Source organism: Macrotis lagotis, chromosome 4 (assembly GCF_037893015.1).
Source record: "Macrotis lagotis isolate mMagLag1 chromosome 4, bilby.v1.9.chrom.fasta, whole genome shotgun sequence".
Lineage (NCBI taxonomy): Eukaryota > Metazoa > Chordata > Mammalia > Peramelemorphia > Peramelidae > Macrotis > Macrotis lagotis.
This window is the reverse complement of record NC_133661.1, coordinates 262,467,420-262,487,811: the sequence shown is the minus strand read 5'-3', so window position 1 is coordinate 262,487,811 and position 20,392 is coordinate 262,467,420. Positions and strand designations below refer to the sequence as shown.

General features: G+C 36.1%; 1 protein-coding gene and 1 pseudogene across 7 annotated transcripts in view; one reads left to right on the top strand and one right to left on the bottom strand.

Annotated features, from left to right (window-relative positions):
• LRRC9 (leucine rich repeat containing 9) overlaps nucleotides 1–20,171 on the bottom strand; it is a 195,131-nt gene extending 174,960 nt beyond the window's left edge. For 4 of the 7 annotated variants that reach the window (XM_074235926.1, XM_074235930.1, XM_074235932.1 and 1 more), the window contains exons 1-6: nucleotides 19,308–20,171; nucleotides 11,251–11,332; nucleotides 10,700–10,918; nucleotides 7,750–7,890; nucleotides 7,300–7,363; nucleotides 6,819–6,889 (exon numbers count right to left, since the gene is read on the bottom strand). In XM_074235926.1, coding sequence (XP_074092027.1) covers nucleotides 6,819–6,889; nucleotides 7,300–7,363; nucleotides 7,750–7,890; nucleotides 10,700–10,918; nucleotides 11,251–11,298 — 543 coding nt within the window. In that variant the 5' untranslated portion in view covers nucleotides 11,299–11,332; nucleotides 19,308–20,171. Of the gene's footprint in view, nucleotides 1–6,818; nucleotides 6,890–7,299; nucleotides 7,364–7,749; nucleotides 7,891–10,699; nucleotides 10,919–11,250; nucleotides 11,333–14,147; nucleotides 18,893–19,307 lie in introns of all 7 variants that reach the window. The other 3 variants (XM_074235927.1, XM_074235928.1, XM_074235929.1) reach the window with 3 other exon arrangements.
• LOC141523215 (U6atac minor spliceosomal RNA) lies at nucleotides 13,211–13,318 on the top strand (annotated as a pseudogene).
• Nucleotides 20,172–20,392: the final 221 nt, after the last annotated feature.

Sequence of the window (20,392 nt, the reverse complement as noted above, 5' to 3'; positions counted from 1 at the left end):
TGGAGACCAGGATTCCAGGATGGATGTAGAAAACCAGTCCAGCAGGTAAAGCCCAAGAAACAAGGATACCTGAAAGTAAGGCTGGGGGTGGGGCGGAGGTTTGGACTGGGAACTTGCTAGGACTAATTGTACAAAGAAGCTAACTTGAACTGTGAATCTCATTCCTTTTCCCTCCCAGGGGCTGAGGTTGGTTATTTTTAGGGGGTAGGGGGCATTATGCTACTCATGTTAGGGAGAAATGTCTATATGCTATTCTTGTTATATCTTTGAAATACACACAGAAACACACATATCCACTTATAAATGTACATAAAAATAATTTTTTTTAGTAATAATTTAAGTGGAACTGGGGTTCTTGGAATCCTAGAACTGGAGGACAATTGATGGTGACTCTAAACAGTGGTAAAGATGAGAAACCTTCCAAACGCTGAAGAGTAATGACCTAGAGGAGAGGTGAAATGTAATACATCTGGCCTTCAGGTAATAGGGGCCTGATTGATTCTTGTCCTACACAGCACTCCATCTCCTGCCTCTGCTTTTGTCCAGGCTGGCCCCTTTCTATGCAAAGTTCTCTCTCCTCACAGCAACCAAAGGGATCATGGGACTTATTACCTCAAGTCAGACCACCTCAAAGGCCAATCCTGATCCATCCTAGTAGCCTGTGCCCTGATCCTATCCCTTATTATTTACTTTCTTGTGATCAAGAATCTCTCCAACAGAATGCAACATCTGAAGGGGAAGGACTGTCTTGCTTTATGTATCTGTGATTTCAGTGTTTAGCACAGTATTGGACATAACAAATGTTTATTGATGGATCAAATTTTGGTTTTAAATTTCATTTCAATTTCATTACTTGAAAAAAACGTCATTTTTCCTTCCCCTACTCCAAGGTGTGCCCTTGCTTCGTTAATCCTTTCTGATGATATACAATGAGCCATACAATTTCATTCTTTATGTCTTCTTTCAATTCTATTTTTAATCCTTCCTATCAGTCTTGGAGGTTCTACATTATATTTACAGATACATTATATTTACAGATATATATTCTACATTATATTTACAGATAATAAAAGGTATCAATAATATGCACAAGGCTGAGAATTTAAATATTTAAAGAAAAAATATATTACAGTAAAACCTAAAGCCAATAATGGCAGGTATTTCAAAGGGCTGGTTTCAAAGACAAAAATCTAACAGAAAGATAAACAAAGAAAATAAATATCAGAACAATGTATTTGCAAAAAAAAATAAGTAGGACAAAAACATAGGCATTTACCGAATGGGAATTTTAAGAAGTATTTCTATTTTTAATCACTGGGAATTGCTTTACAAAAATTAGCAATAGGGGCAGCTAGGTGGCACAGTGGATAGAGCACTGGCCCTCGAGTCAGGAGTACCTGAGTTCAAATCCGACCTCAGACACTTAATAATTACCTAGCTTCGTGGCCTTGGCCAAGCCACTTAACCCCATTTGCCTTGCAAAAACCTAAAAAACAAAAACAAAATTAGCAATAGTAAAATTAATTAAAAATAAATATGGAAACATTAAAAACTTTTATTATAGAAAAGACATTAAATAGTTATCCATAAAGGAAATATAAGCAAAGGACTCAGGTTTAAGAAGGAAACTAAAGGATTTAATACTAATGGTGAGAAATAAAAAAATCATAGAAATGCTCACTATATTAAAATTTTTTTTAACAATGAGAATAGGTACCAAAATTTCTGGTTTGCTGATAAAGCATTTCTTTGTCAGTCAACAAGAGCTGTTAAGAATTGATTTTATAGCAATCATTGTGCTATGCACTGGTTGGAAATTTTATCTCAAACAATCATATGAACAACAAAAAATTGGCTTCTACATCAAAAAAGCACAAAAGGAGAAATAAAAAAATCAAATAAGTAAAAATGAAAATAAAAAATAAAATGAGGTACCTAGGTGGTATAATTTTGGACTTGGAGTCAGAAAGATGGATTCCAGTTCTGCTGCAGACACTACCTAGGAATGAGATCCCGGGCATGGCACTTAACCTCTGTTTGTTTCAGTTGCCTCCACAGTAATAAAACCTGCCTTTCAAATTGTAAGGATCAAATGAATTAACTACTAACCAATCAAGCAATTATCATTTATTAAATTCCAACAATGTGCATGGCACTGTGCTAAGCTCTGGAGATACAAAATGAGGCAAAAGCAGTCCCTGTCATCAAGAAGCTCACAGGCTAATGGGGAAAATAAAATGCAAACAATATATATAAAACAAGTAGCATACACAAAAGATAAATAAGAAATAATTAAGAGAGGGAAGGCCCTAGAATTAAGAGCAGCTGGGGAAGGCTTTCTGTTCAAGATGGGATTTTAGCTGGAACTTAAAGAAACCCAGGGAAGGCAGTAGGTAGAGAGAAGGAAGGATTTCTTTTTTAATACTTTAGGAATTTGGAGCAATCTAATAGCTTGAAGTTCTTTTATCCAGTGTTTCTTCAACTCTTTTCTGACTGTGGATTCTTGTAGGACAAGTAGCTGTTTACTCTTCAGAGGGCTTTGTTTTGGAAGAATCAGAGCAGCTCCTCAGTGCAAAGGGGACAACAGTACTTTCTCTTCCCTTTCTTCTAGGTATCCCATTGTCCACCACTTAATGTCTTGACTCAGGTCAGGTTCCACCTCTTGTCATTTCACTTCATTTCTCTCCTCTGTTTTTACATTGAAGTCCTTCTTTCATTTTTAAAAGAACATTTCCTTCTTGATAAACTGGAGAGTGGAGTGACATCTTGAGTTCTATATTGGAGATAAGACTAATGCTTTGAGGGGAAATGATTTGGCCATGGCATAAACACAAGTATTATATACCCTATGTAAGCCACTGCAAAATTTCTCCAAGTGAAATATTTGCTAAAAATAAAATTCTTAGTCTTGTTTTTCCTGCTATTTCCCTGAAAACTTCTCTGATAATTGCTGGGGGGTGGGGGGGCAGTGTAATTTCATCTTCAAAAAGAGTTGTCATTCAGCAGCATTCAACCTCCTTTCCATTACCAAACTTTTTTTCAAACTTTCTTATTAACATCTTCATCTCCTTAATTTTCTTCCTTTTAGAGGCCTTCCTTCTGACTTTTTTTCACCTTAATACCAAGTCCTTCTTCAATTTTTATTCAAATTTACCCTTCACAAGTTTAATTTTTTATAATTAAAAAATCTCTTCTAAAATTACTTCTTTTTAATTCAATTTCACTTTTTTGTTGCCTCTCCTTTCACTCAGTTTTCTCATGAAGTTGGAAATGAACAAACCAGTTGTGTGAATATAAGAAAGACAGTAAACCTCACTGAGAAGTTCAGAATGAGTTCAATTCTGGACATTGTTGAGTTTTAGTTATCTATGGGACATCTTGACTACTGGACAATTAAAAGCGAGGCTAGGGTGGAATAAGTAAATTTGAGAATCATAATTTGAGAGATGATTATTGAATTCATGGAACTGATGAGATTGCCACATGAAATAATATAAAGGAAGAAGAGAAACCTAGGACAGAATCCTGGGAACACCCATATTTGGTGGGCAAGACCAGAACAAAGGAGAGTGAGGAATGACCAGATAGGAGGATAACTAGGATACAGTAGTGTCATGAAAACCTAGAAAAAAATCAGGGAGAAGAAGGGTGATAGATAAATACAATGAGGATGAAGAATGAAAAAAGCTCATTAGATTTGATGATTAAAAAATCATTAACTTTGGGTTTTGTTTTGTTGGCAAGGCAATGGGGTTAAGCAACTTGCCAAGATCATACAGCTAGGTAATTATTAAGGTCAGATTTGAACTCTGGTCCTTCTGACTCTAGGGTTGATGCTCTATCCACTAACTTTGGAAAGGGCAGCTGGCAGTTTCTGTTGAATAATGAAGCTGAAAGCCACCCTGCAGAGACTTAAGAGAATGAGAGAAAAAGGAGGGGAGACATACATTGAAGATGGCCTTTTCAAGGAACAAAAGAGGAAATAAAGGATGAGTTAGCAAGGATGAATGGATTGAGGGTTGTTTTGAGGAAGGAGAAGATATGTTTATAGGTAGTAAAGAAGTAGTGAGTAGAAAGGGAAAAGATTGAAGATAAGTAAAAGAATGGGGATTACAGAGAGGGAAATCTGCTGGAAAAGATGTTTACTGTTCTTAGACCTTCTTCTAATCTCTAACTTCCTCTTGTAGTACTGTTATTTTACTTACCTCCATTAAACTGTAAATTACTGGAAAGAAGGGCCTTTGTTTTATTAGCTTTGTATATAGTATAAATGGCTTCTTCATAAAGAGGTCCTGATTCATTCTGTTTAACTGAATTTTCTGAAGTCAGAGATCAGTTTAGAAAGAAGAGTGAGGAAATATGAGCAGAGCTAACAAGTTCAGAGAGATTTATGTGAGTGTGTTTTGACTTGGTTCTATGGGAGGTTGGCTCCTTGGAATGAAGGTCAGGATCTGAGCTAGAGGCCATGACCTAAAGAAATTTCCCCAAGATCATCCTCTATAGATCACAGTTAATAGTATATTATTTCATGGTTTATGAAATGCTGTCTTCACAACGTCCTGTGATATATTCTCATCCCATTACAGATGTGAAGAAAACAAGATTCATCATTATAAAACAGAACAGAGTAGTTCTGTCTTGAACTTAGGCAGTTTAACAACCTTTTAAGGGAGAAGTTACATTATTTTTTGTTCTGAACACAGAATATAATTTTTTCTTTTCTTTTTTTCTTTGGCAAGGCAATGGGAGTTAAATGACTTGTCCAAGGTCACACAAGTAAGTAATTATTAAGTGTCTGATGCTGGATTTGAACTCAAGTCCTCCTGACTCCAGGGTCAATGTTCTATCCACTGTGCCAACTAACTGCCCCAAAATATAATTTTCTAAAGAGCAACATGTGCTTTTTCTAAAGCACAGGTCTGACCATGTCACTACCTCCCTCCTACAATAATCCCACTCAATAAATGCCAAAGGTTCCCTATTATTTTCAAGATTAAATATAAAGTGCACTAGCATTTAAAGTCACTCATAAACTTGACCCCTTCTCACTGTTTGGTCTTTCATCCTACTCCCTTCCCAACACTGTATAATTTAGCCACACTAGTCTCTTTGTTGCTTTTGAGATCATCCATCTCCTTCCTCAAGCCTTTTAGCTTTCCTCCATGCCTGGAATGCTCTTCTTCCTCACCTCTACCTCTTAGGTTCTATGGAAACTTTTAAGACTTAACTCTTGGAATGATGTCATTTGTGCACATAGAAGAACTTGCTTGCTAAGAAGGCCCACTCTTCATGTGAGCCAGGTGAAGGAGGAGACAGTGGTAGAAGGCATTTGAGTCATGTGAAATAAAGAGGGCATTCTTAGCAAGTGGTCTCAGTTTTTTCAGTAATTTATAAGGCAAGGTTCTCTGATGAAAGGGTGAGGGAAGGGAGCAATGGGATATTTGAAAGAGCAGTGAAAAGATTTGGGAAAGTCATGCAGTGAGTAGGAAAGTAAGTCAATTTGGGGGATATAAAAGGATTGCTTCAGAACAATAAGGATCCAGTTGAGATTATGTGGTGCATCCAGTCAGCATGGTTTTATGATTTTCTCCAATTTATTTAAACAATAAATAAATAGGAATGAAGGTAGTGAATAATGAGAGAAATCCAAGGTCAAGGTCTGGTAGAACACTGACAATAGTAAAAAGACACAAGGGACTGCAGGGAAAAGAACAGTGCAGAATTGAACTGACTCACCAAGAAGCAAGTTAGAGAAAGGAAAAGAGTGTTGCCAGTGTAGAGGTGATGACTGGCAAAGAAGTGAAAGTTTGGAAGTCAAGGTGAAGATGAAGAAGAGGGCAAAGGAGATGTGGAATAACAATAGATTGTGATCAGATAAGGGAATCTCAGAGTTCATGATTTGTTTAACGAACCAGTGAATTGTGGAATTCTACCCCAAAAATAGTTAAAGGGAAAAAAAAAGCCCTATGCAAAAATATTAATAGCTGTTTTGCCAATAATAGCCAAAACTACATACAACCTACATATCTAAAGAATGAGTAAATGTTGGCATATTAATATGATGCAATATTATAATGTCAGAAAATGATAAATATGAAAAAACAAAGATCTATGTAAAATGCATGACCTTGGATAAGTCCCCTGACCTTTCTGAACACCAATTTCCTCAACTGTAAAATGAGAAGCTTTGACCAGAGGACATTAAATCCCAGTCAGCTCCAAATCTATGATCCTTTTCTCTTAAGTAACAAAAAGCAGTATCTCAAAAAGCAACAAAATAAAAAAAAAACTCACTGACTATAACATTTTTTAAAAACATCAAGAAGAATGGAAATGTATCTTTGGAAGGGGAAATAGAACCAATGTAATGTTCATTTTTTCCTGTTAAAATGTATAGAATAATTTAAATTAATTTATGAATAATGTGTATGTTAAGGTTTTATTTGAAAATGTATTCCATAATTAAGTTTGTCAGTTCTTTATTTTTATTTGCTGAAATTATTATATTTATAAAGAAAAATTTTAAATTTTAAAGTGTCATATATAAGTGATATATATATATATATATATCACTAATAAAATTTCTCTTCTAAAATTTAAACTTTAAACATTAAACAAACCTAAATTCAAACATTGAGGTTGTCTTTTTGTTGAAGGCTTCCAATATACCCATAGAGTAAACTAGTCTGGAGTAGCTATTGGGAGAAACAGCTAATCCCCCCTTCCAAAAACACACAATATATTACATTTCAATCATAGGACTGCTGCTTGCCTAAGGGTTTTTTTCCCATAAAAAGGAAATGCTTACTTAAACATACCTTGAAAGAACTTATTTGGTTCCCAGACAGGTTTAGTCTTTCTAATCTTTCGTTGAAGTCCAAACAATGTCCTTAATGAAAAAAAAATCAAAAAGCAGATATTTTCTTTTTTACCCACTGTCAAAATTTAAGGCAATACAGTACATGTTTTAATAGTACCACTATGTTAAAAACTGATCAAATCTGCAATCTTTTATCACCATAAAAACAGATTAACAACATTCTTCTTGCAAAATAGTAATCTAAATAAAAAACAGATATAGGGATAGGAGAAACACTACTGAATAAAAAAAAAAAGACCGATGATAGACATTCTCTTTACTAGGGCAGCTGGGTACATTCTTTTCAATTTTATAGTCTGAAGGAATTGCCTAGGGCACTAAAGGAGACTTGAACCCAGGTCTTCTTGAAGTCATTAGGCCATGTTGCCTCTTTAAAAATAACTTGAGTCATCTCAGATGCAAAAGTAAACATTACCTACCAATGCTATTTATAAAATTTCCAGCAAGATTGAGGTCTTTCAGATTCTTCAAACTTTTCAAACCCTATAAAATTTAGGAAAATTATAATTTAGATGAAATCACAAAAATATAACTTTATTTATTTATATTTATAGCTAATCAACTTTTCCAATTCTTCTGAGTTCCAAGTAGCAGCTCCTTTAGGGAGCTCTTGGACATTCAATTCTTCCCTCAGAATTCTTCTACTTTCCTGAGCAAAAATGTTAACATTTATTAAATTATAAGAATTATTATTAATCTTAAAGATTATAAATTATGTTAATTTTTTATATTTTTGGCTAAACTATGTTGTGGGGCATTTCTCAAATATACATAACACTGATTAAATTTAAGCTCAATAGAAATTGCTCTAGTTCATAGAAAAAAAAAACCCAAAACAAAACAAAGCACCTTACAACAATCATCCTTACCTCAATAGCTTTGATGGAATTGTGATTCAACCAAAGGACCTCCAGCTTTGCTAGTAACTCCAAATTTTCTATTTTGGTAATCTTATTATAATATAAAAACACTTTTTCCAAATTTTTACATTCTTGTAGACCTTCAATTTTCTGTAGCAAAGGAAATTATTAGTTACAGAAGGCATTTGAAATTCAAATTTTCTCTTTTATTAAAAAGTGACAAAATCTAATCCTCGTGGGAAAAATTGGGTGCATAGTGTGAAGTCACTGCTGATTAAAAATTGGAAGAAGTGACACTAAATAATTCATAAGCCTTGGTGGAAGGGCTTAAAAAAAAGACACCTTTTTTCCTCTTAGTTACTTTGAAATTTCAGGTATAACTAATAGCAAAGAAGAGATTCAATTATCCTCATTTGCAGATAGTGTGCTTCCTCAGAAAATCAATGGAGCCAATAGCTTCAGTAAAGAAGTATAATACAAAATAATCCCCCCCAAATCATCATTCCTATAACTGAATTCTCACAAATTTGACATGATAGTGAAATAAACTTTTAAACCTACAAAATGTATGAACTATACAAGATATATCTACAAAACACTTTTTTACTGAAATGAATGAAGATATGAAATAATTGGAGAGCTAGATACAGTTAAACATTAAAACTACATCAATAATGAAAACAAGGATTAATTTACAGATTTGGAGTTATGTCAATCAAATAACCAAAGGATACACTTCATAAAACTAATCAGAACAATGACAAAATTCATTTGTAGGAGCAAAATGAATAGACTTTCTCAAGGGAAATTAAAAATTAAAATACCCAAGAAAGAATTAAATAGGCACAGTATTACCAGATCTTAAAGTACAATACAAACAGGAATCATCAAAACTGACTGGCATAGATCAGAAAATAGAAAAGTAGATCAATGGTACAAGATTTAATAAGAAAGAAATATAAATAATTGAAAAAAAAGAGCAGTTTTCCAATAGTTCCTGTGTATGCTAAACTTAATATCAATTATTGGAAGAGAACTATCTATCTGAAAAGAACTTCTGGGAAAACTAGAAAGCATTTTAGAAAAAAATTCAATGTAAAGCAACATCCTGTAATACATATAACAATTTAAAATTAATCATTTAAAATCTGTTATATATAAAAAGGAACCTTTGACAATTACATTAATATTTTTGACCAAAAGATCAGAAATAAGACAATTTTTCCTGCATTAAAAAAGGTTTTGTAGAAGAAAAATCAATGAAAACAAAGAATGAACAAATGAAACTATTTGTATATATAAAACATTTTCACCAAATATATTGTAAAGTTCAATATCTCTTGTAAATCATCAAATATCTCTTGTAAAGACAAGAACTATAATTGGCTAACCAGTTCAGCCATAGTGTCCTCAACAATCAATTCCTTAGCCCCTCTTATTCTGCTATTCCTGTTTTGCCAAACCTCTATCCTAGATTACTCTCACTATGTCTATTTTATCTTTCACAAAGTCATATGAACTGGACTCGATTCATTTTCCTCTTCTGGATTTGAAAATCACACTATCCACAGAAACTGTTCTAAAGTTTCTCTTCTTTCTTCAATTCTTCTTCCTTCAATTGAGGTTTTCATCTCTGATATAAAGTATTACTGTTCTCTAAGTATGACTTTATATTTTAATCTGTTACTGAGGAAACAGATATCATTCAAAATGAGTTCCCACTTTGCCATTATTTTTTACAATTACAAAAATCATTTGGTATCATTCTCTGAACTTTTCTAAGATTTTGATGAAGAGGCAATCCTACTCAGGGACAACTCTTCTACTTGTGCTCTTGATCTCATTTCCTCTGGTCTTCTCCAGCGATCACCCAGCCTTAAGTATCTGGTGGGGTTTTTTTCTCTCTCAATCTCTTGGCTTCTTCCTTTCTATCTTAAAAAACCCCCAAACTTTTACTTGCCCTTGCTTTTCCCCCATACTATTGTTTCTAGCTCCCTATCATAGCCAAATTCCTAAAAAATCAATGTACTTTGATTAACTCTTTTTTCTCTTTTCTCACTCCTCAACTCCATGCTTTTAAGGATTCTGACCTCATTCAACTGAACCATCTCAAGGTCACCAAATTTCTTAATTACCAAATAGGGTAGGTAGGTGGCAATGTGTACCTGGAGTCTGGAAAATCTAAATTCACATGTTGCCTTTGACAATTACTAGTTGGGCAAGTAACTTCACCTTCAGTAAGAATGGGAAATTAGTACTATAATCAATACTTTTGATATCAGGCCAGAGAATGGATCAAAAGGCCAGAAAGAATCATTCAAAATGGGTAAAAAAATTAAATAATATTACCCAAAAGAGATTGCATTTTGGAACCCATACCATTTCTATGACACAGAATTAAATTTTTAAAAAAATAAAAATTCAGGAGTCAAACTATTCAAGCAAACTCTGATTTAAGCAAAAGAAACTCAGAATAATGTAGTAAAAAGTTGAATAAAATGGGTAATTTTAATTTTCTATAAGAGTAAAAAAGGAGATTATACTAATTCAGGGGAAATTGGGACCTCTGTTTTTTTTACTTCACCCATTCTGCCTGCCATCTTTACCTCCAAAAAATTCTAAGGACAGGAACTGGTGTTTTTCTTTCCTTAAACACACTAAACATAGGTTCAGATATAACTGTTCTCTAAAGATACTCTTTAAGGCAGGGATGCACAAAAAAGTGATAAATATATCTATATCCATCTATCTATATATACATAAGGTTCATTTTCCCTGGGGGGAAATGTTCTTGTAAGTACTAATACTACCATGAAAATTTTATGTTTTTCTATAATCTTGAGGGCTTAATAATTCAATATTACTTTTGTAGAATTGATAAAAGTTCAAAATTATATTTTTGAAATGATTTTTTTCTCAAGGTAAAACAATAAAATAAATGTAAGACAATTAGACTTACTGTTATGTGGCACTCAGTGATCCAAAGTTCTTTAAGTAGTAAACACGACTCCAGTCCTGAGATTTTGGTAATATTTTGAGCAACTATTGTGAGACTTGTTAAATTAGGAAAATATGTTAACCCTACAATACATGGATACCCTGAAAAAAACATCTCCAGTTTGAAAATTTCTGGTCCTTCTTGATCAATTGTCTCAAAACACAAACCATTGCAAGTGCACTGTTATAGAAGAAAAAAATTAGTGTTATAGAAGAAAAAATTTAGTTATTATAAACTTACATTATTTAACAGTCTACTATTAGAAATTGTAACTCCATTATTTATACTACTTTTTCTCTTTCAACCAGCAAAACTGCAAATCTTACACATTTTATTTCTTAGCTCATGGGCCAGACTCAGAATTAGAGCTCTGGTTTATCCCCATGTCTTCAGAAAACAAAATAATCCCTTCTAATATCTCTCATTCAGCCCCCTTCCTTCTCCTTTCTGCTTTCTTCCAACCCCTACACTCTTCTATGCATGCTATATGATGAAATACGGATTGGACTTACCAGTTCTTTAATGATTTCTTCCTGGTTCAGGTTTTCACTTTCAATCATCTTCCATTTAAAAATAACAGATATAATAAAGTATCTAGGAAAATGAAAATCTATGCTAGATACAAAAATTCTTTGAAAATTGACTATCTTTAATTTTTCAGTTTTCACCTTTCAATATTTTGTTTCCAAACATATGTCATTTGAAAATAATAAAGAGCAGAGCTTTTTTTTTTTTTTTAGGTTTTTGCAAGGCAATGGGGTTAAGTGGCTTGCTTAAGCCACAGAGCTAGGTTAATTACTAAGTGTCTGAGGCCGCATTTGAACTCAGGTCCTCCTGACTCCAGGGCCAGTGCTCTATCCATTGAGCCACCTAGCTGCCTTGAGAGCATAGTTTTTTAAAAGGGGGAGGCATAATTAGTTAATCAACAAGTTTAGGATTGCCCTTTCTGTACAGATACTGTACAGAAAGAAAAACAAACAGAAACAAGAAACTGAAAATAATCTTGAAGTATGGGCCCTTGAATCAATTATTTAGAAATGTTTTTATGTTGTTTTCTTCAGGGCACTTGTAAACTTTTTGCAGATACTTCTCATAAATCATGTAACTATTTTTAAAAATCAGAAAATATTCTTACAAAATTTCAATTGCTTCCATGGTCCTTGGGAAACTGAGGGGAATGTGATAATACATCACTAAGGGAGTTAAAAAATAATATCCCAGTGATTTGCCCAAAGTTAAGTGCTTAATAAATGCTCTTTAATTCAACCATATTAATTACCTGAATGATCTCATATGGACCAATATCCCCCCAAAACTGTTAAGTGGGCCTTTTGCATTTCAGGAGTATATTTTGTAGAAGCCAAAGTCTACCCTGCAAAATGGAGCCTTCAGTTGTTGGAGCTACAGCCTAACCCCTTCCTTTGTCATCAAATGGAAAGTATACAATGGATCACTGCAAATCCACCTTCACTAATGTTTCAATTATTTACAGCACAGACCCTGTTGACATCTACTGTATCTCTTCTACAAGGAATGTCACAATTAATATACTTCTTTAACTCAATTCAATGCTGGGGATGGAATGAGAGAGAGAACTCTTTACTGGTGTGATGGAAAGTGTGCTGGATTTGAACTCTAGAAGATCTGAGTGCAAATCTTTCCTCAGGCATTATGTTTGTGATTCTAGTCTATTCACTTAACCTCAATCAGCCTTAACGTCTTCATTTGTAAAATGTGAGCAGCCACCTGGGTTGGCTTCACAATTTTAAAGTCCTCCACAAGTGCTAGCTGTAATTATTATCTTCCTCTGGAGATAAACAAATAGATGGTTCAGGGAATAGAGAGCACTAACTAGCTGTGTAATCTTGGGCAAGTCACTTCACCTCTGTCTCAGTTTCTTCAAATGTGACATTGGGATAATGGCACCTACCTCCCAGGATTCTTGAAGATCAAATGAGATATTTGTAAAAAGTACTTAACACAGTACCTGGCACATAATGGCTTATTATCTTCCCTATTCCCCAGCACTCTAAAGATGACCCATAGTTGTTTCTATACAAATGCTTATTCCTACACCCCCATAACAGGCACTAAAATGCTAAAGATAACCTAGGTCCATATAGTAGGTACTATATAAATGCTTATTCCTCTCCCTTCAAAAGATGACCTAGGTCCTCAGTTTTTAAAGAAGACCATGACATCAGGGAGGTGATGTCATGTCAAGCACATGAATTGGATTTGAGTGAGGGGGTGCTGTGCTCAGTCACCAGCCTCACGTTCTCTTCCAGAGTCATCTGGGTCCCGTGTCCAGATATGAATGAGGATGACTGGAAATGGTCCTGGATTCGCAGTTAGGTTTAAGTGATTTGTCCAAAGTCACATATAGTGGTGTCAAATGATTGAGGCTAGAATGAACTCCCATCCTCCTGATTCCAAGACCAGTGCTCTAACCACTGTGCAACCAAGCTATCCAGGTTAGCACTCTCCTTCATAAGGTTGGAAGAGGACCTACTGGCCTTTACAACATATATACAGCTAAGGTGTTGCCACCTACTCTGTGGCATCTGATTATATCCACATAGTAGGCACTATATAAATACTTATTCTTCTCCCTTCTAAAGATGATCTGCATTCATACAGTAGGCTTGATATAAATGCTTATGGAGGAGGGGGCAGAGCCAAGAAGGGCAATCAACCTTTCCCAACATTCCCCTCCAACTTAATTTTAAAATAATGCCTTAAATCAGATTCTGGAGTGGCAAAACCCATTAAAGGTCAGAGTGAGAAACAAAACAGGAAGCTGGAAAAGAAATGAGGGAAGGAGGTTGTCCCAGAGTCCTTGTGGATCAAGAGAAGTAACAGAAGCAGCAGTAGGCCACCGAGCTTCGAGTCAGAGATGAAAATGGGGGCTGACAACACAGGTCAGAAGGAAAAAACAGGGGCCCTGTGCTAGCATTGGACACAAGAGCATATGGTGCTTGGCAATTATATTGTTTATATTCACTTCTGGTCATAGTTCAAGGGCAGAAAGGAGCACTGGTGGTTTAGAAGGAGTTGACATCTCTATTACCTAAACCTGGTTGTAGGTAGTTATCACTTCCAGTCCCAAAGGATCAGGGATGCTGGGAGGTAGTATGGACTGCAATCCCAAGGAGTCAGAGGCCCTTCCTGGGTAAGTACTAGGGTATAGAAAGAGAACAGTGACTACCCATGTCCCCAGATTACCAAAAAACACTGAAAACTTTTAAAACCTCCAAAATAGCTTTGAAAACAGCTCAGCAAAAAATGCCTGAAGCTTGAGACAATGGCCCTCTCTCCACTCCCATTGGGGACAGAAGTCAATATAAGTTATAAAGTTTCAAATCAAGAAATTGGGTGAGAAAATAAGCAAATAAAAAAAGAAACACACCAATAAAAACTGTTAAGATGACAGGGAAGATCATGATTGAAGATACAAACCTAGAAAAAGACAATGAAAGCAAAACAGTTATAAACAAAGTTTCAAAGAAAAATGTGAATTGGATATGACAAACAAAAATACTGAAAAGGCTACAAAATTATTTCCAAACTCAATTAAGAGTGGCAGAGGATAAATTAGGTAAAAAAAAAACAAAGGGAGAAAACTTAAGAAAAAGGCAATAAGGGCAATTAACAGCTTGATAAAAGAGGATCAAATATGAGTGGGATATTCCCTCTTAAGAGTTAATGTTCCTAGTGAAGTCCTCCCAGGGTTAAAAATCATTAAAATAAAGGCAGACTAATTACTTTTAGACTATTGTTAGAAGAGGGAAAGAGGCCTTACATTCCCAGCCAGACACTTCTCTAATTCTGCTAGGGAGTGAAACAGTGGACTATTTCCAGAAAGACCTTGCACTGATTCTGTTAGGGAGGGAAATAGTGGAATATTTGGAGAAGAAACCTTGCAATCTTAGCCACCTACTTGATAATAGACTGTGAGAACAGTAACCTGGCTTCTCTCTAAAAGATAGTAGGGTTCCTTAGAAGACCTTCCATACTCAGACATTAATTCATTTAACAGGAGGTCATTAGAAATCTTCTTCTGATACCCTCGCCTTCTGGATGGTGAGGTAATATTTTATGAAAACCTTTTATTCTTCTTTTTGTTGCTGGGTAGATTTTTTGTGTAAAGATTGTAACTCTGAAACCCTTAACCAATCAGGCTGGAAGAGAGGGGGCTAGGGAGGGCAAAATCGTGCTAGGCCATATAATCTTGCTTGACTGTCACCTTGGAGCAGCTCCTTGGTCTTCACTACCTTTGTGAGACTTGGAGAATGCCCTTTTCTTGAGAAATGCCAAAATAAACTTTTGTTTTTGCTTAGAGGAGTCTATATTTTTTTAAAAGTGGATTCTTATCCCACACACTTACAAAAAAATAAAAAACAAAAACTGACCAAATGGAAAAAGATGTGCAAAAATTCACTGATGAAAATAACTCTTTAAAAAGCAAAACTGGCGAAATGGAAAAAGTACAGAAACTCACAGAAGAAATTAATTCTTTAAAAGGCAGAATCTGTCAAATGGAAATTAGTAAGGAATTTTCTTATAAAGTCAGAGAAAAATAATAACAAAATTTATTAAGAAGAATAAAAGATCAAGATTATAAAAGAAAGAAATAAAAATTGTTAAGGAAAGTAACCCAGTAGTTCCAGATTTCAAACTATATAAAAAAAACAGCAATCATCAAAACCATCTTGTACTGGCTAAGAAATAGGGTGGTGCACCCTAAACCAAAAGGTCAAAATATGCACAGGATAGACAAAAAGGGTGATGCTCTAGGCCAATTAAGAGAAAAAGAAATACTCTGTTGGAGCTTTGAAGGGGGAGAGAAATTTATGACCAAAAAAGAAATAGAGAACATAATAAATTGCAAAATGGATAATTTTGACTAGATTAACTGAAAAAGTTTTTGCACAAATAAAACAAATGCCGCCAAGATTAGAAGGAATGCAGAAAGCTGGGAAACAATTTTCATAGCTGGTGTTATTGATGAAGGACTCATTCCTAAATTATACAGAGAACTGAATCAAATTTATAAGATTACAAGTCATTTCCCAATTGATAAATGGCCAAAGGATATGAATAGGCAATTTTTAAATGAAGAAATTAAGGTAATTTACAGTCATATGAAAAAATGCCACAAATCATAACTGATTAAGAGAAATGCAAATTAAAACAACTACCTTCCACCTTCCACCTATCTGATGGTCTAAGATGACAAAAAAAGGAAAATGTTCAGTGTTGGAGAGGATGTGGGAAAATTGGGGCATTAATTGGTGGAGTTGTGAACCAATCCAGACATTCTAGAGAGCAACTTGGCCCTAAGTACAACAAAATGTGCACATTCTATGATCCAGCAATAATCCCTAATAAGGTGCATCCCAAAGAAATCATAAAAAACAGTAGGAGTCTCACATGTTCAAAAAATATTATAACAACTCTTTGTGTTCTGGTAAAGAATTGGAAATTGAGGGGAATGCCTATCAATTGGGGCATGGTAGAACAAGTTATGCTATATGAAAGTTATAGAGTACTACTGATCTGTAAGAAATCATAAGCAGTCAGACCTTAAGAGAAGTATGGAAAGAATTACATGAACTGATGCTGAGTGAAATGAGCAGAATTAAGAAGCCATTGTATACATTAACAAAAACATTGTGAGATAATCAACTACAATGGATGCATCTCCTCTCAGGATAAGCCAGAGAGCCCTGTAACTTCTTTTATGTTTTTCCTTTTATTTCTCATGGTTTTTTCCCCTTTTCCCTTAGTGCTAATTCTTCTTTCACAATATGACTAATATGGAAATATGTTAAACACAATTGTGTATGTATGACTTACCAGAGTGTTCACTGCCATGGTGAGGGGGAAGGGAAGAAACAGGGGTACAAAAATGTGGAACTTAAATTTGCAAATGGATGAATATTGAAAAATTATTTTTGCATCTAATTGGAAAAAACCCATAAAATTTCAATTAAAAAAGAGTGGTGGATAAACGGAATAGATAAGATACACAATACACAGTAGAAAATGACCATAGTGATGTTTGATAAACCCAAAGACTCAAGTTTTGGGGGTAATAAAGATCTAACAAAAATTGCTAGGAAAACTAGAAAGCAGTTTGGCAGAAACTAGTCTAGGATCAATGGCCTATACCATTTACCAAAATAAGGTTAAAATAGATAAATGTTAGCTATAAAGAGTGCAATTACACATAAAATTACACATGAAAAAAAATCTAACAATCTGATTTATATACAAGGGAAAAAATCTGTGTTCAAATAGGGATAGAAGAGATTACAAGTAAAATAGCTTCATCTGAAATTAAAGAGGTTTTGCACAAACAAAAATATTGAAGTCAAAATTATAAGGGAAAATAAGAAAATTTGCAAACATTTCTCTGATAAAGGTCTCCTTTCTCAAAGATATAGGGAAATGAGACAAATTTATAAAAATAAGAATCATTTCCCAGTTGAAAAATGCTCAAAGGGGATAAATAGACAGTTTTAGAAGAAATGAAAAATATTCTAAATCTCTGCTTCTAAATCTGCAAATTAAAACAACTGAGATACTAGGTCATACTCATCAAACTGAGTAATATGACAACAAAGGAAAATGACAAATTCTGGAGGGGATGTGGGAAAAAAGTGGGACACTAATGCACATTGTAGTTGTGAACTAGTTGAAAAAAATTTGAAACTATCCCAAAGGGCTATAAAAATGACATAGCCAATGTCATAGCAATACCATAACTAGGTCTAGAACCCAATGAAATCAAGGAAAAGGGGAAAGGCTCTATCTGTATAAAAATATTTATAGCAGCTCTTTTTTGTGGTGGTTAAGAACTGGGGAATAGAAGGAATGCTCATCAATTGGGGAATGCTAGAGAAGCTGTAGTGTATGACTGTAATAAAATAATATTGCACTATAAGAAATGATGGGGCAGCTAGGTGGCGCAGTGGACAGAGCACCAGCCCGGGAGTCAAGAGTACCTGAGTTCAAATCGACCTCAGATACTTAACAATTACCTGTGTGGACTTTGGTAAACCACTTAACCCCATTGCCTTGCAGAAACCAAAAAAAAAAAAAAAAAAAAAAAAAAAAAAAAAAGACAAGCAGGATGATTTAAAAAAACTTGAAAAGACTTACATAACTGATGCATAAATTAAAAGAATAGACCACACAAACACAACACAGTGACAACAACACTGTAAGGATGACCAACTGGGAAAGACTTAGCTGCTCTGAACAAGACAAAGATCCAAGACAATTCCAAAGGACCTCATGATGAAAAATGTTATCTATTTCCAGGGAAAGAACTGATGAACTCTGGTCTGGATGCAGATTGATGCATAATTTTTTATTCTTTATTTTTATTGCTTTATTTTGCAACGTGGATAATAAGGAAATGTTTTGCAAGACCTCATATGTATAGTCAAAGTTAAAATGTTTTGCAGGACCTCAAGAAGGGTAGGAACAGAAGGAGGGAGGAAGAGAATTTGGAATTCAAAAATTGCTTATTCCCCTCCCTTCCCCTTCTCATTCTAAAGTTGATATGGGTCCCAAAGTAGGCAATATGTAAATATTTATTCCCCTCCCACTTTAAAATCCTCAAAGTAGGTGCTTAAAAAAAAACTTATTTCTTTCCTTTCATCCACTCCCCAATTTTTTTCAAGGTTTTATTTATTTTTTATTTACACATCACTAAAATATTCTTATTTCATGAGTAAACATAATACTGTGGTATATGTATGTCATGGAACACTACTGTTCTATTAGAAAAGGATGGGAACTCAGGGAAGCCTGGAGGGATTTGTATGAACTGATGCTGATGAGATGAGCAGAACCAGAAGATGGTACACCCTAACAGCAACCTTGACGGACTTGCTCATTCCATCAGTGCAACACTCAGGGACAATTTGGGGCTGTCTGCTACCATCTGTATCCAGGGAAAGAACCATGGAGTTTGAAAAAGTCCAAGTTTTAGGAAAAAACAACTCTGATATCTTATTGTCTGATCTTATACTTTACTTCGTACTTTAAGTTTCTTCCTTATGGATATGTTTTCTCTCTCATCACATTCAATTTGGATCAATGGATACCATGGGAACAACGTAAAGACTGGCGAACTGCCTTCTGTGGGGGGAGGGAAGCAAGATTGGGGTAAAAATTGTAAAACTCAAAATAAATAAAATCTTTAATAAAAAAAGGGTAAATTCTCTCTCTCCCATCACAATATAAAACCTCACGGGAAATAAAGTAAAACAAAGAGAAAACGATGTGTTTCAGTCAGCGTTCTGACCGCATCAACACTCCCCACTCTTAATTAGATGCCCGGAAGCTCCTTCCAAGTGCCGAAGCACGGCCACTGCCTCCAAGACCGGGCGGCCCCGAAAGTCAAGCGTCCTTGGCTCCTCCGCAGGCCGCTGCGAGGCCGGCCGGGCCTTGCCCCCACCCCAGCCCCGAAGCCCGCCGGCCTCCCGCGGGGTTTAACGGCCCGATTCTGGGAGGGCGGAGTCCCCTGGAGCCAGCTGCCCGGGGGCAGACTCACCTGGTTCCGAGGTGCCAAGGGGCTTCCAGAGAAATCCCAGTCCAAAGCGGACCTTGCCCCCCGCTCTCCGGCGAGGCCCCAGGGCCTCCGGCGTCCAAGAGCTCCCGCCCGTTGCCGGGGAAACCGGGAAGCCTCCCGCTAAGCCGAGGTCCTCGCTCCTCCGAGGGGCGGGAGCCCCTGAGCTAGCAGCCAACCCCCAGCACGGGAGCCACGTGACGAAGCGCGCCGTCCAGCGGAGCCAACCAGCGCTCTGCTCCGAGTGGGCGGGGCTGAAGGAGGGCCGGGGGCGCGTCTGAGGAGGAGGAGGAGGAGAAGGAGAAGGGTGGGCTTCCGGCTCGGTTCTTTCTAACGGACCTGGTCTTTCTCTTCTGCTGTAGAACGGTTCAGGGCAGGGACGAGGAGCACAAGTGTTCCGGAGCTAATCAGGCACCCTCGGGGGTCTTCAACTGGCGCCCCGCGGATGGGGGGACTGGCTACGGCGGCTCGGAAGGACACACCCACCCGAGAACGGCGCTGTGAGATCACAAGACTCAGGACTCGAGCCTAGGGCCAGGGGAGGCCGGGAAGGCTTTGTGGCATTCTAAGATGTAGCCCTGCAAGGGACGTTAGCAACCATCCGTCTCAAACCCGGCATCTTACAGCAAAGGAAACTGAGGTCCAGTGATGAAATTATTTAACCAGAGTCACCCCAAAGGAGCAGGGCCACCGACTTAATTTTTTCTTTATTTTTAGTCCAGATGCTGGACCTGGAACATCACCTTTTGATAATCCTAGAGCAGGGTTTTGTTTCATGGACCTTCCGGCAGTCTGGAAAAGTCTATGAACTTCTTGTCAGAAGAACGTTTTATATATTTTATATAAGAATAGAAAAACATAAGATTGTAAAGTTAAAATGCTGAAAAAAAGTTTACGTTTCTTAACCTCTTCTAAGGGACTCCGCAATGTGAAGAAATGAGTAGAACTGGCCTTGATTTTCTTTTTTCCACTTAGGAGGATTCTTTGGGCTGATGTCTTGTAGTCAGATCTAAATAAAGACAACAGGAGGATGTGTTCAAGCACAAAAAGGAATAAGAAATAGATTTTAG